Here is a 15,515-nt window from a genome sequence, read left to right on the forward strand (position 1 = left end):
ATGAAGACATGGCTATAGGTCAATCAGATTTGTGAACATGGTCCCTAGCTGTGTGTTGCCACTTTCCATGTTGTCTGTCTTCTGTAGCTTGTGAGGTGTGGAAACACTTTGTTGCTTTTATGAATTTTTATCTTGCTGCTTTTTGTTCTATGTTGCTCTGTCTGTATGCTACGTCTTGCTTGTCCTATGTTGCTATATTGTAATTGTTTTTAATAACCTGCCCAGGGACTGCGGTTGAAAATTAGCCAGCTGGCTAAAACCGGCACGTTGCACTGTCCATGTAAAAATAAAATAAACTCAAACTCATATTAAACAAAGGAGGGAGTAAAATGTAGGCAAGATATAAACATTTCAGAACAACTACTAGTCGAATAAGACTTGGGAGAGATGACGAATTTCGACAAATAGATGTATTTATGGACTAATACACTTGAAACAAATAACCAAACCGAAAACTGCAGACATTACTAGTGCCTCCCCCGCGATCAAACCGCCATAAAAATAAAATGTAACGCAGCCTAATGTGATCATTGACAGCTGCCCTGAAGGACACAAATAAAAAAAATGCTTTCTAAGATCAGTGAAATGTTGGCTAAACTGACAACGGAGTGAAGAGCAGAAATTTCAATGATCAAGCAAATCGCACCAATGAAGAACTGAGTGTGTGCGGTTTCACGGGAAGATTTTCGGCACCACACCGGCATTGACCCGGACGATCATTCTACACTTTACCGTCTGACCTTATCGACTGCTCTGGCCTTGCGTCGTCGTCCCGGAAGTGACGTCGCACAGTGGGGAAGACGATGAGCTTGTCTGTAACCGTGTAGAGATTGAGTGTGTTATATTTCTTCTCCCCCCTGTATGTGTCTGCTCTTTCTCTCGTCATGATTCCGGTGCCGCTCGTGGTGTGTGTTTTGTGCGTCTGGTGCTTCGTCTATCTAACAGACGTGCTTCTGAAGGTAATGTTACGATCCCGGTGTTGTAATGTTTCACTGACTATATGCTCGCTAACGGTAGTCATTAGATCCGGTCCATCGACCAACTTATCTGCACGACGGATCCGATCTAACGGGATTGTTATGTAATTAACCTGCTGTTATATTTTACTTATACGAGGTAGTTAGTTAGCTAACGTTAACTAACCAGTTCACTATTCCGATACGTTTCCATCTGACACAGCAGTTACCTGAGATGGTCAACTCCAGTCCTCGGGGGTCAGAGCGCTGTTCCACTTTCCCCACATCCCTAACAGCTGATTAACTCATTGCATTTTTAACTGAAGATCATGATTCGTTGATTATTAGTTGGGGTTAAAGTGTGACACCAATTAGGCCTCCAGAGGACTGGAGTTTTCCCATCCTGGTCTAGACTAGGAGGGGTAAGGCCAGGGGCTAGTTTGGACTCAGGAATGGTGTTGGGGACACTGCTATATAGGGGCTAGTCGCACCTGCTGGTCAAAATCATTTAGAATTATGATAAATGACGTCGCACATGCCAGTAGCCTTTTATCTTCTACCAAACCAATCAGGTGGTTGTTCGGGAAAAATAAGCATCGGACGTCATTGATCACGTATTTCTGATAAAGTGATACAAGCATCAGCACACTGTTTCGAATGAAACTGCTTAGCAATGTCGATGCATGCCTTGGAAACAACCGTAACATTACTACTGTGCTACCAACCTTTTCAGTTGGTTGCACCATTTCCTTAGTGTTCCATAATGTGCCTCCATACAGAACCAGGCTAATGATGACTAGCCATCTTTTAAATTAGAATGCCCTTGTGTTTATAGTCAAAATAACTATCATGGTCCAAACACACCAAGACAGTCGTGAAGAGGGCACGACAACACCTTTTATATATATATATATATATATATAGCCTCAGGAGACTGAAACGGCAGGCGGTACCGGAGCGCCAAGTCTAGGACCAAATGGCTCCTTATCAGCTTCTAGCCATCAGACTGCTGAACAACTAATCAAATGGCCACTGGACTATTTACATTGACCCCCCCCTCCTCCATTTGTTTAGTACACTGCTGCTACTCTCTGTTTATTAACTATACATAGTCCCTTCACCCCTACCTACATGTACTCTCTGTTTATTATCTATACATAGTCACTACCTACATGTACACTGCTGCTACTCTCTGTTTATTAACTATGCATAGTCACTTCACCCCTACCTACATGTACTCTCTGTTTATTATCTCTTCATAGTCCCTTCACCCCTACCTACATGTACTCTCTGTTTATTATCTATACATAGTCCCTTCAGCCCTACCTACATGTACTCTCTGTTTATTATCTATACATAGTCCCTTCACCCCTACCTACATGTACTCTCTGTTTATTATCTCTTCATAGTCCCTTCACCCCTACCTACATGTACTCTCTGTTTATTATCTATACATAGTCCCTTCAGCCCTACCTACATGTACTCTCTGTTTATTATCTATACATAGTCCCTTCACCCCTACCTACATGTACTCTCTGTTTATTATCTATACATAGTCCCTTCAGCCCTACCTACATGTACTCTCTGTTTATTATCTATACATAGTCACTTCACCCCTACCTACATGTACTCTCTGTTTATTAACTATGCATAGTCACTTCACCCCTACCTACATGTACTCTCTGTTTATTATCTCTTCATAGTCCCTTCACCCCTACCTACATGTACTCTCTGTTTATTATCTATACATAGTCCCTTCAGCCCTACCTACATGTACTCTCTGTTTATTATCTATACATAGTCCCTTCACCCCTACCTACATGTACTCTCTGTTTATTATCTATACATAGTCACTTCACCCCTACCTACATGTACTCTCTGTTTATTATCTATACATAGTCACTTCACCCCTACCTACATGTACTCTCTGTTTATTAACTATACATAGTCACTTCACCCCTACCTACATGTACTCTCTGTTTATTATCTATGCATAGTCACTTCACCCCTACCTACATGTACTCTCTGTTTATTATCTATGCATAGTCACTTCACCCCTACCTACATGTACTCTCTGTTTATTATCTATGCATAGTCACTTCACCCCTACCTACATGTACTCTCTGTTTATTATCTATACATAGTCCCTTCAGCCCTACCTACATGTACTCTCTGTTTATTATCTATGCATAGTCCCTTCACCCCTACCTACATGTACTCTCTGTTTATTATCTATGCATAGTCACTTCACCCCTACCTACATGTACTCTCTGTTTATTATCTATGCATAGTCCCTTCACCCCTACCTACATGTACTCTCTGTTTATTATCTATGCATAGTCCCTTCACCCCTACCTACATGTACTCTCTGTTTATTATCTATGCATAGTCCCTTCACCCCTACCTACATGTACACTGCTGCTACTCTCTGTTTATTATCTATGCATAGTCCCTTCACCCCTACCTACATGTACTCTCTGTTTATTATCTATGCATAGTCCCTTCACCCCTACCTACATGTACTCTCTGTTTATTATCTATGCATAGTCACTTCACCCCTACCTACATGTACTCTCTGTTTATTATCTATGCATAGTCACTTCACCCCTACCTACATGTACTCTCTGTTTATTATCTATGCATAGTCACTTCACCCCTACCTACATGTACTCTCTGTTTATTATCTATACATAGTCACTTCACCCCTACCTACATGTACATATTACCTCGACTAACCTGAACCCCGCACATTGACTCAGTACTGGTACCCCCTGTATATAGCCTCATTACTAACCTGAACCCCGCACATTGACTCAGTACTGGTACCCCCTGTATATAGCCTCATTACGAACCTGAACCCCTGCACATTGACTCAGTACTGGTACCCCCTGTATATAGCCTCATTACTAACCCGAACCACCGCACATTGACTCAGTACCGGTACCCCCTGTATATAGCCTCATTACTAACCTGAACCACCGCACATTGACTCAGTACTGGTACCCCCTGTATATAGCCTCCACATTAACTCGGTACCCCCTGTATATAGCCTCCACATTGACTCGGTACCCCCTGTATATAGCCTCATTACTAACCTGAACCACCACACATTGACTCGGTACTGGTACCCCCTGTATATAGCCTCCACATTGACTCGGTACCCCCTGTATATAGCCTCATTACTAACCTGAACCACCACACATTGACTCAGTACTGGTACCCCCTGTATATAGCCTCCACATTGACTCGGTACCCCCTGTATATAGCCTCCACATTGACTCGGTACCCCCTGTATATAGCCTCATTACTAACCTGAACCACCACACATTGACTCGGTACCCCCTGTATATAGCCTCCACATTGACTCGGTACTGGTACCCCCTGTATATAGCCTCGTTATTGTTATGTCATTGTGTTTTCTATAATTTACTTTAGTTTATCTAGAAAATATTTTCTTAACTCTTTCTTGAACTGCACTGTTGGTTAAGGGCTTGTAAAGTAAGCATTTCACAGTAAGGTCTACACTGTTGGTTAAGGGCTTGTCAGTAACCATTTCACAGTAAGGTCTACACTGTTGGTTAAGGGCTTGTCAGTCAGCATTTCACAGTAAGGTCTACACTGTTGGTTAAGGGCTTGTCAGTAAGCATTTCACAGTAAGGTCTACACTGTTGGTTAAGGGCTTGTCAGTCAGCATTTCACAGTAAGGTCTACACTGTTGGTTAAGGGCTTGTCAGTAAGCATTTCACAGTAAGGTCTACACTGTTGGTTAAGGGCTTGTCAGTAAGCATTTCATGGTAAAGTCTACACTGTTGGTTAAGGGCTTGTCAGTCAGCATTTCACAGTAAGGTCTACACTGTTGGTTAACGGCTTGTCAGTCAGCATTTCACAGTAAGGTCTACACCGTTGGTTAAGGGCTTGTCAGTCAGCATTTCACAGTAAGGTCTACACTGTTGGTTAAGGGCTTGTAAGTAAGCATTTCACTGTAAGGTCTACACTGTTGGTTAAGGGCTTGTCAGTCAGCATTTCACAGTAAGGTCTACACTGTTGGTTAAGGGCTTGTCAGTCAGCATTTCATGGTAAAGTCTACACTTGTTGTATTTGGCGCATGTGACTAAGAAAGTTTTAGATTTTTACATTGATTTGGATAGATTTATTGTGGCTGTTAAAGTGCAAAAAGAGACTTAAAATAAAGTACAACATTTATTTATTGCAGATTTCAATGCCATTTGTAATTTTCTGCTAAATCCTCTAGAGGGCAGAATTGGAAAAATCAATACTTGATACCACAGCAAATAGACTGATTAACCCACGTTTTTGTCTTCAGGTTTTTTGACCTCAAAATCACTTTTTATTTTTTATGATAATTTTCTTTTTGCCCCTTTTTATCCCAAATTTCATGATATCCAATGGGTCTAGGACTATCAGTGCTTACAGGGGCTAGGACTATCAGTGCTTACAGGGGCTAGGACTATCAGTGCTTACAGGGGCTAGGACTATCAGTGCTTACAGGGGCTAGGACTATCAGTGCTTACAGGGGCTAGGACTATCAGTGCTTACAGGGGCTAGGACTATCAGTGCTTACAGGGGCTAGGACTATCAGTGCTTACAGGGGCTAGGACTATCAGTGCTTACAGGGGCTAGGACTATCAGTGCTTACAGGGGCTAGGACTATCAGTGCTTACAGGGGCTAGGACTATCAGCGCTTACAGGGGCTAGGACTATCAGCGCTTACAGGGGCTAGGACTATCAGTGCTTACAGGGGCTAGGACTATCAGTGCTTACAGGGGCTAGGACTATCACGATCGGTGTGCGTACGGGGGCTAGGACTATCGGTGTTTGTACGGGGGCTAGGACTATCGGTGTGCGTACGGGGGCTAGGACTATCGGTGTGCGTACGGGGGCTAGGACTATCGGTGTGCGTACAGGGGCTAGGACTATCGGTGTGCGTACGGGGGCTAGGACTATCGGTGTGCGTACGGGGGCTAGGACTATCGGTGTGCGTACGGGGGCTAGGACTATCGGTGTGCGTACGGGGGCTAGGACTATCGGTGTGCGTACAGGGGCTAGGACTATCGGTGTGCGTACGGGGGCTAGGACTATCGGTGTGCGTACGGGGCTAGGACTATCGGTGTGCGTACGGGGGCTAGCACGATCGGTGTGCGTACGGGGGCTAGGACTATCGGTGTGCGTACGGGGGCTAGGACTATCGGTGTGCGTACGGGGGCTAGGACTATCGGTGTGCGTACAGGGGCTAGGACTATCGGTGTGCGTACGGGGGCTAGCACGATCGGTGTGCGTACGGGGGCTAGCACGATCGGTGTGCGTACGGGGCTAGGACTATCGGTGTGCGTACAGGGGCTAGGACTATCGGTGTGCGTACAGGGGCTAGCACGATCGGTGTGCGTACGGGGGCTAGGACTATCGGTGTGCGTACGGGGGCTAGGACTATCGGTGTGCGTACGGGGGCTAGCACGATCGGTGTAAATGGCAGTGGTATGGCCTAAAAATCATATCTACATTTTTTTCAAACATATGGTCAATTCACTGTATATACAGTTGAAGTCGGAAGTTTACATACACCTTAGCCAAATACATTTAAACTCAGTTTTTCACAATTCCTGACATTTAATCCTAGTAAAAATCCCCTGTTTTAGGACAGTTAGGATCACCTCTTTATTTTAAGAATATAAAATGTCAGAATAACAGTAGAGGATGATTTATTTCAGCTTTTATTTATTTCATCACATTCCCAGTGGGTCAGAAGTTTACATACACTCAATTGGTATTTGGTAGCATTGCCTTTAAATTGTTTAACTTGGGTCAAACGTTTCAGGTAGCCTTCCACAAGCTTCCCACAATAAGTAAGGTGAATTTTGGCCCATTCCTCCTGACCGAGCTGGTGTAACTGAGTCAGGTTTGTAGGCCTCCTTGCTCGCACACGCTTTTTCAGTTCTGCCCACACATTTTTTTTATGGGATTGAGGTCAGGACTTTGTGATGGCCACTCCAATACCTTGACTTTGTTGTCCTTAATGTCATTTTGACACAACTTTGGAAGTATGCTTGGGGTCATTGTCCATTTGGAAGATATTACATATTATATGACATTTGCCACCAAGCTTTAACTTCCTGACTGATGTCTTGAGATGTTGCTTCAATATATCCACATAATTTTCCAGCCTCATGAAGCTGTCTATTTTGTGAAGTGCACCAGTCCCTCCTGCAGCAAAGCACCCCCACAACATAATGCTGCCACCCCCGTGCTTCATGGTTGGGATGGTGTTCGTCGGTTTGCAAACATCCCCCTTTTTCCTCCAAACATAACGTTATGGCCAAACGGTTCTATTTTTGTTTCATCAGACCAGAGGACATTTCTCCAAAAAGTACAATCTTTGTCCCCATGTGCAGTTGCAAACCGTTGTCTGGCTTTTTCATAACGGTTTTGGAGCAGTGGCTTCTATCTTGCAGAGTGGCCTCTCAGCTTATGTTGATATAGGAATCGTTTATTTATTTTTTATAAAAAAATGTATTACAAAAAACACAAGGAAGGGTTAACATTAAAGTATTAGAACATGAAGGACAAACAATACAGCATCAAGACACTATCAAACATGAATCAGTCTTTCTGCAACATAGCCATCCTTATGTGTGAGGGTGCGTGTGCATGACAGTGATATGAAATATGTCAGTTTCCTTTTTCATGATTACAATCTTGTGAAACCCAAACCCTCCAAGATCCCCCCCACAGTTCCCCAATAGCTGTCCCTCAACCAGTCGAGATCCCTCCCACAGTCCTCCCCGAGGACAATAAAAAATACAATTAATTCCATTCCCTACCCCCAAGAACCCCCCCCCAATGCACCAACAACCAAGAGAACTAAAGAGAAACACGGAAAAGACAGAAGAAAACAGCAAACAACAAAAATAATAAAACAAATTTAAAACAAAGGACAACTAAAATCAGAACAGCAATGCACACAAACATACAGTAGGCATGTCTAGCACTGTTACATGTATGTGTGTGTTCTTGTATGTGTTTATTTGAATGAGAGTGTGTGTATATACATGTGTACAAACACCTGCACGGCATCAGCCTCAGGCAAACCAGATTAGTTGTAAAAACATTGCCACTTAGTGTCATTCAAATGTACTTTTATTGTTTTATTTACACTTTTCCCCCCTTTCTTTTGACCATCATTCTGTCTCTCACACAGCAACTCCACTCCCACTTGTCTCCAATCCTACATACCAACCCTCAGCTTCCCTCAGCCCATCCCATCATTCTGTCTCTCTCACAGCAACTCCACTACCACTTGTCTCCAATTCTACATACCAACCCTCAGCTTCCCTCAGCCCATCCCATCATTCTCTCTCACACAGCAACTCCACTCCCACTTGTCTCCAATTCTACATACCAACCCTCAGCTTCCCCCAGCCCATCCCATCATTCTCTCTCACACAGCAACTCCACTCCCAGTTGTCTCCAATTCTACATACCAACCCTCAGCTTCCCCCAGCCCATCCCATCATTCTGTCTCTCTCACAGCAACTCCACTCCCTATTGTCTCCAATTCTACATACCAACCCTCAGCTTCCCCCAGCCCATCCCATCATTCTCTCTCACACAGCAACTCCACTCCCACTTGTCTCCAATCCTACATACCAACCCTCAGCTTCCCCCAGCCCATCCCATCATTCTCTCTCTCACAGCAACTCCACTCCCTATTGTCTCCAATTCTACATACCAACCCTCAGCTTCCCCCAGCCCATCCCATCATTCTCTCTCACACAGCAACTCCACTCCCACTTGTCTCCAATTCTACATACCAACCCTCAGCTTCCCTCAGCCCATCCCATCATTCTGTCTCTCACACAGCAACTCCACTCCTCCCACTTGTCTACAATTCTACATACCAGCAATTATTATAGAAAATGAACCAAGGTCTCATAAACAAGTCTCTCAAACACAAGCCCACGTGTTAGTGATTAGCCAGCTAGTCTTTGTATTTAAAGTCTTGCCAACCTGGATGTATTTGCTTGATAGCAAGTTAGAACAGTTGAATTGTTATGAACACACCCTTCTGTCCATCTCAAACTGTTTGAACAGAATGCTATCCAGTCCACTTTGTTCAAATCAAGTGGCCAACCTTATTTTTCACAATGAGAAGAACTTGCCAATTCCTTATATAATTGTTTCATGCTTATTGCACATTTATAAAACTAGACAGCTGGTTATACAGTCTTTGGGTAAAATGCTTCTAGCAGTACATGTTACCATAATGCCGCGTTCGACAAACTGAGCATTCATTTTCCATATTCAATGTTGGTGCTAATAGTGTCTGCTCTGTGTGCGATTTGAGGAGTTGAGATGTCTCTGGTTCTAATGGGGTCTGCTCTGTGTGCGATTAGAGGAGTTGAGATGTCTCTGGTTCTAATGGGGTCTGCTCTGTGTGCGATTTGAGGAGTTGAGATGTCTCTGGTTCTAATGGGGTCTGTTCTGTGTGCGATTTGAGGAGTTGAGATGTCTCTGGTTCTAATGGGGTCTGCTCTGTGTGCGATTAGAGGAGTTGAGATGTCTCTGGTTCTAATGGGGTCTGCTCTGTGTGCGATTAGAGGAGTTGAGATGTCTCTGGTTCTAATGGGGTCTGCTCTGTGTGCGATTTGAGGAGTTGAGATGTCTCTGGTTCTAATGGGGTCTGCTCTGTGTGCGATTAGAGGAGTTGAGATGTCTCTGGTTCTAATGGGGTCTGCTCTGTGTGCGATTAGAGGAGTTGAGATGTCTCTGGTTCTAATGGGGTCTGCTCTGTGTGCGATTAGAGGAGTTGAGATGTCTCTGGTTCTAATGGGGTCTGCTCTGTGTGCGATTAGAGGAGTTGAGATGTCTCTGGTTCTAATGGGGTCTGCTCTGTGTGCGATTAGAGGAGTTGAGATGTCTCTGGTTCTAACAGTGTCTGCTCTGTGTGCGATTAGAGGAGTTGAGATGTCTCTGGTTCTAATGGGGTCTGCTCTGTGTGCGATTAGAGGAGTTGAGATGTCTCTGGTTCTAATGGGGTCTGCTCTGTGTGCGATTAGAGGAGTTGAGATGTCTCTGGTTCTAATGGGGTCTGCTCTGTGTGCGATTAGAGGAGTTGAGATGTCTCTGGTTCTAATGGGGTCTGCTCTGTGTGCGATTTGAGAAGTAAAGACGTAAATAGGGTATAGTTAGGAAGGTTTTCTCCTCTATTACAGTAAAATAATGTTTTGATGTCCATAAGACCGATTCTGTTGGACCAAAGCTAAAATGCAAGTACGGAGTTCAAACCGCTTGTCTGAGAGACAGTGCTCTTATCTTTGTTGTTGAGTGGGAGGGGCTTTGTGTGTGTGTGTGTGTGTGTGTGTGTGTGTGTGTGTGTGTGTGTGTGTGTGTGTGTGTGTGTGTGTGTGTGTGTGTGTGTGTGTGTGTGTGTGTGTGTGTGTGTGTGTGTGTGTGTGTGTGTAAATGAGAGAGTGCAGAGTCACAGCAGCAGTGAAGGAGACAGACCAAAAAGACAACATAAGAACAAGCGGACATAAACGCTCATAAGACTCTTTCGTATCGTCCAAAATCCCTAAAGATTGGAAAGCTGCCGCGGTCATCCCCCTAATCAAAGGAGGTGACACTCTAGACCCAAACTGTTTTTGACCTATATACAGTGCCTTGCGAAAGTATTCGCCCCCCTTGAACTTTGCGACCTTTTACCACATTTCAGGCTTCAAACATAAAGATATAAAACTGTATTTTTGTGTGAAGAATCAACAACAAGTGGGACACAATCATGAAGTGGAACAACATTTATTGGATATTTCAAACTTTTTTAACAAATCAAAAACTGAAAAATTGGGCGTGCAAAATTATTCAGCCACCTTAAGTTAATACTTTGTAGCGCCACCTTTTGCTGCGATTACAGCTGTAAGTTGCTTAGGGTATGTCTCTATCAGTTTTGCACATCGAGAGACTGACATTTTTTCCCATTCCTCCTTGCAAAACAGCTCGAGCTCAGTGAGAATGGATGGAGAGCATTTGTGAACAGCAGTTTTCTGTTCTTTCCACAGATTCTCGATTGGATTCAGGTCTGGACTTTGACTTGGCCAATCTAACACCTGGATATGTTTATTTTTGAACCATTCCATTGTAGATTTTGCTTTATGTTTTGGATCATTGTCTTGTTGGAAGACAAATCTCCGTCCCAGTCTCAGGTCTTTTGCAGACTCCATCAGGTTTTCTTCCAGAATGGTCCTGTATTTGGCTCCATCCATCTTCCCATCAATTTCAACCATCTTCCCTGTCCCTGCTGAAGAAAAGCAGGCCCAAACCATGATGCTGCCACCACCATGTTTGACAGTGGGGATGGTGTGTTCAGGGTGTTGCTTTTACGCCAAACATAACGTTTTGCATTGTTGCCAAAAAGTTCAATTTTGGTTTCATCTGACCAGAGCACCTTCTTCCACATGTTTGGTGTGTCTCCCAGGTGGCTTGTGGCAAACTTTAAACAACACTTTTTATGGATATCTTTAAGAAATGGCTTTCTTCTTGCCACTCTTCCATAAAGGCCAGATTTGTGCAATATACGACTGATTGTTGTCCTATGGACAGAGTCTCCCACCTCAGCTGTAGATCTCTGCAGTTCATCCAGAGTAATCATGGGCCTCTTGGCTGCATCTCTGATCAGTCTTCTCCTTGTATGAGCTGAAAGTTTAGAGGGACGGCCAGGTCATGGTAGATTTGCAGTGGTCTGATACTCCTTGCATTTCAATATTATCGCTTGCACAGTGCTCCTTGGGATGTTTAAAGCTTGGGAAATCTTTTTGTATCCAAATCCGGCTTTAAACTTCTTCACAACAGTATCTCGGACCTGCCTGGTGTGTTCCTTGTTCTTCATGATGCTCTCTGCGCTTTTAACGGACCTCTGAGACTATCACAGTGCAGGTGCATTTATACGGGGAGACTTGATTACTCACAAGTGGATTGTATTTATCATCATTAGTCATTTAGGTCAACATTGGATCATTCAGAGATCCTCACTGAACTTCTGGAGAGAGTTTGCTGCACTGAAAGTAAAGGGGCTGAATAATTTTGCACGCCCAATTTTTCAGTTTTTGATTTGTTAAAAAAGTTTGAAATATCCAATAAATGTTGTTCCACTTCATGATTGTGTCCCACTTGTTGTTGATTCTTCACAAAAAAATACAGTTTTATATCTTTATGTTTGAAGCCTGAAATGTGGCAAAAGGTCGCAAGGTTCAAGGGGGCCGAATACTTTCGCAAGGCACTGTACATCTTGCCCTGCCTCTCGAAAGTCTTCGAAAGCCAAGTTAATAAACAGATCACTGACCATTTCGAATCCCACCGTACCTTCTCCGCTGTGCAATCTGGTTTCCGAGCTGGTCACGGGTGCACCTCAGCCACGCTCAAGGTACTAAACGATATCATAACCGCCATCGATAAAAGACAGTACTGTGCAGCTGTCTTCATCGACCTGGCCAAGGCTTTCGACTCTGTCAATCACCGTATTCTTATCGGCAGACTCAACAGCCTTGGTTTCTCAAATGACTGCCTCGCCTGGTTCACCAACTACTTCTCAGATAGAGTTCAGTGTGTCAAATTGGAGGGTCTGTTGTCCGGACCTCTAGCAGTCTCTCTGGGGGTGCCACAGGGTTCAATTCTTGGGCCGACTCTTTTCTCTGTATATATTAATGATATCGCTCTTGCTGCGGGTGATTCCCTGATCCACCTCTACGCAGACGACACCATTCTGTATACATCTGGCCCTTCTTTGGACACTGTTAACTTACCTCCAAACAAGCTTCAATGCCATAAAACACTAATTCCGTGGCCTCCAACTGCTCTTAAACTATAGTAAAACCAAATGTATGCTTTTCAACCGTTTACTGCCCGCACCCGCCCGCCCGACTAGCATCACTTCCCTGGACAGTTCTGACCTAGAATATGTGGACAACTACAAATACCTAGGTGTCTGTTTAGACTGTAAACTCTCCTTCCAGACTCATATTAAACATCTCCAATCCTAAATGAAATCTAAAATCTGCTTTCTATTTCGCAACAAAGCCTCCTTCACTCACGCTGCCAAGCTTACCCTAGTAAAACTGACTATCCTACCGATCCTCGACTTCGGCGATGTCATCTACAAAATTGCTTCCAACACTCTACTCAGCAAACTGGATGCAGTCTATCACAGTGCCATCCATTTTTTTTAACAAAGCCCCTTATACCACCCACCCACGACCTGTATGCTCTAGTCGGCTGGCCCTCCCTACATATTAGGCACCAGACCCAGTGGCTCCAGATCATCTATAAGTCTATGCTAGGTAAAGCTCCGCCTTATCTCAGCTCACTGGTCACGATAACAACACCCACCCGTAGTCCAGCAGGTATATCTCACTGGTCATCCCCAAAGCCAACACCTCCTTTGGCCGCCTTTCCTTCCAGTTCTCTGCTGCCAGTTACTGGAACGTATATCGCTGATGCTGGAGAATTATATTTCCCTCACTAACTTTAAACATCAGCTATCTGAGCAGCTAACCGATCGCTGCAGCTGTACATAGTCTATCTGTAAATAGCCCACCCAATCTACCTACCTCATCCCCATGCTGTTTTTATTTGATTTGATTTTCTGCTCTTTTGCACACCAGTATTTCTACTTGCACATCATCTGCTCATTTATCACTCCAGTGTTAATCTGCTAAATTGTAATTACTTTGCTACTATGGCCTATTTATTGCCTACCTCCTCACGCCATTTGCACACACTGTATATAGACTTAATTTAGTTTCTATTGTGTTATTGACTGTATGCTTGTTTATTCCATGTGTAAACCCTGTGTTTGTGTTGCACTGCTTTGCTTTATCTTGGCCTCTTGGCCAGGCCGCAGTTGTAAATGAGAACTTGTTCTCAACTTGCTTACCTGGTTAAATAAAGGTAAAATAAAATTTTAAAAAGAACAAAACCTTCATTCTTGTGATACTGGTATTTGGAATATTGTGCTAAAACATACATTTGAATGAATCAAATGTATTTGATATGTGTGTCGGGGCAGAGGTAACACGTCCTCTCTCCTCCTCTCCCTCAGCTGTCTGAGTCATATGGTCATTGTTATGAGATGTGGCTAGGGTCAAAGGGTCTGTCTCTCTCTCCGTTCCACATCCGCTGGCAGACCTCCCTCTTCAACCGCCTCTTCTCACGCTGCGCTCGCATCAACCCACACGCCCTCTACCTCTGGTAAGACCTGACCTCTGATCCTTGACCTCTGATCCTTGGCCTCTAACCCTCACACACACTACATATGATAAGACCTGACCCTTAACCCTCATGCCCTATACCTCTCTGGTAATCCCTGACCCCTCTTAACCCTAATTCCCTCGGTTCCTGGTTCCACAATTGTGTGTGTGTGTGTGTGTGTGTGTGTGTGTGTGTGTGTGTGTGTGTGTGTGTGTGTGTGTGTGTGTGTGTGTGTGTGTGTGTGTGTGTGTGTGTGTGTGTGTGTGTGTGTGTGTGTGTGTAGGTTTACCAGTGGTCTAGTGTTTGGGCTGGTGTCTATGTGCGGTTCGGTGGTGCTGCTAATTAGAACCCTGCAGCAGACTGTCCATCAGATGACATCAGACCACCCTCAGGGAGCCAATCAACAAACACTACAGGTGGTGGTACGTACAAAGAATGTGTGTGTGTCTGTGTTTGTGTGTGTCTGTGTACTGACTGCTGTGTGTGTGCAGGTCCCAGGTATAAACCTGCCAGTCAGCCAGCTGGCCTACTTCTTCTCTGCTTTGCTGGTCAGTGGGGTAATACACGAACTGGGCCATGCCGTGGCAGCAATAAGGTAAGATGTATCTCACACACACACACACACACACACACACACACACACACACACACACACACACACACACACACACACACACACACACACACACACACACACACACTAACTAGACGATGCTGTAACTGAACTGAGTCACTAACTGGACCATGCTGTAACTGAACTGAGTCACTAACTGGACCATGCTGTATCTGAACTGAGTCACTAACTGGACCATGCTGTATCTGAACTGAGTCACTAACTGGACCATGCTGTATCTGAACTGAGTCACTAACTGGACCATGCTGTAACTGAACTGAGTCACTAACTGGACCATGCTGTATCTGAACTGAGTCACTAACTGGACCATGCTGTAACTGAACTGAGTCACTAACTGGACCATGCTGTATCTGAACTGAGTCAATAACTGGACCATGCTGTAACTGAACTGAGACACTAACTGGACCATGCTGTAACTGAACTGAGACACTAACTGGACCATGCTGTATCTGAACTGAGTCACTAACTGGACCATGCTGTATCTGAACTGAGTCACTAACTGGACCATGCTGTATCTGAACTGAGTCACTAACTGGACCATGCTGTAACTGAACTGAGTCACTAACTGGACCATGCTGTAACTGAACTGAGTCACTAACTGGACCATGCTGTAACTGAACTGAGTCACTAACTGGACCATGCTGTAACTGAACTGAGTCACTAACTGGACC

The 15,515-nt window shown here is 44.3% G+C and overlaps 1 protein-coding gene across 3 annotated transcripts in view; it reads left to right on the forward strand.

Moving 5' to 3' along the window:
* The first annotated feature begins 759 nt into the window (after positions 1–759).
* mbtps2 (membrane-bound transcription factor peptidase, site 2) overlaps positions 760–15,515 on the forward strand; it is a 45,727-nt gene continuing 30,971 nt past the window's right edge. The window contains exons 1-4 of one of the 3 annotated variants that reach the window (XM_052513351.1): positions 762–959; positions 14,062–14,210; positions 14,494–14,626; positions 14,702–14,805. In XM_052513351.1, coding sequence (XP_052369311.1) covers positions 885–959; positions 14,062–14,210; positions 14,494–14,626; positions 14,702–14,805 — 461 coding nt within the window. In that variant the 5' untranslated portion in view covers positions 762–884. Of the gene's footprint in view, positions 960–14,061; positions 14,211–14,493; positions 14,806–15,515 lie in introns of all 3 variants that reach the window. The other 2 variants (XM_052513350.1, XM_052513349.1) reach the window with 2 other exon arrangements.

This window comes from Oncorhynchus keta, unplaced genomic scaffold, assembly GCF_023373465.1.
Source record: "Oncorhynchus keta strain PuntledgeMale-10-30-2019 unplaced genomic scaffold, Oket_V2 Un_scaffold_1004_pilon_pilon, whole genome shotgun sequence".
Classification (NCBI taxonomy): Eukaryota; Metazoa; Chordata; class Actinopteri; order Salmoniformes; family Salmonidae; genus Oncorhynchus; species Oncorhynchus keta.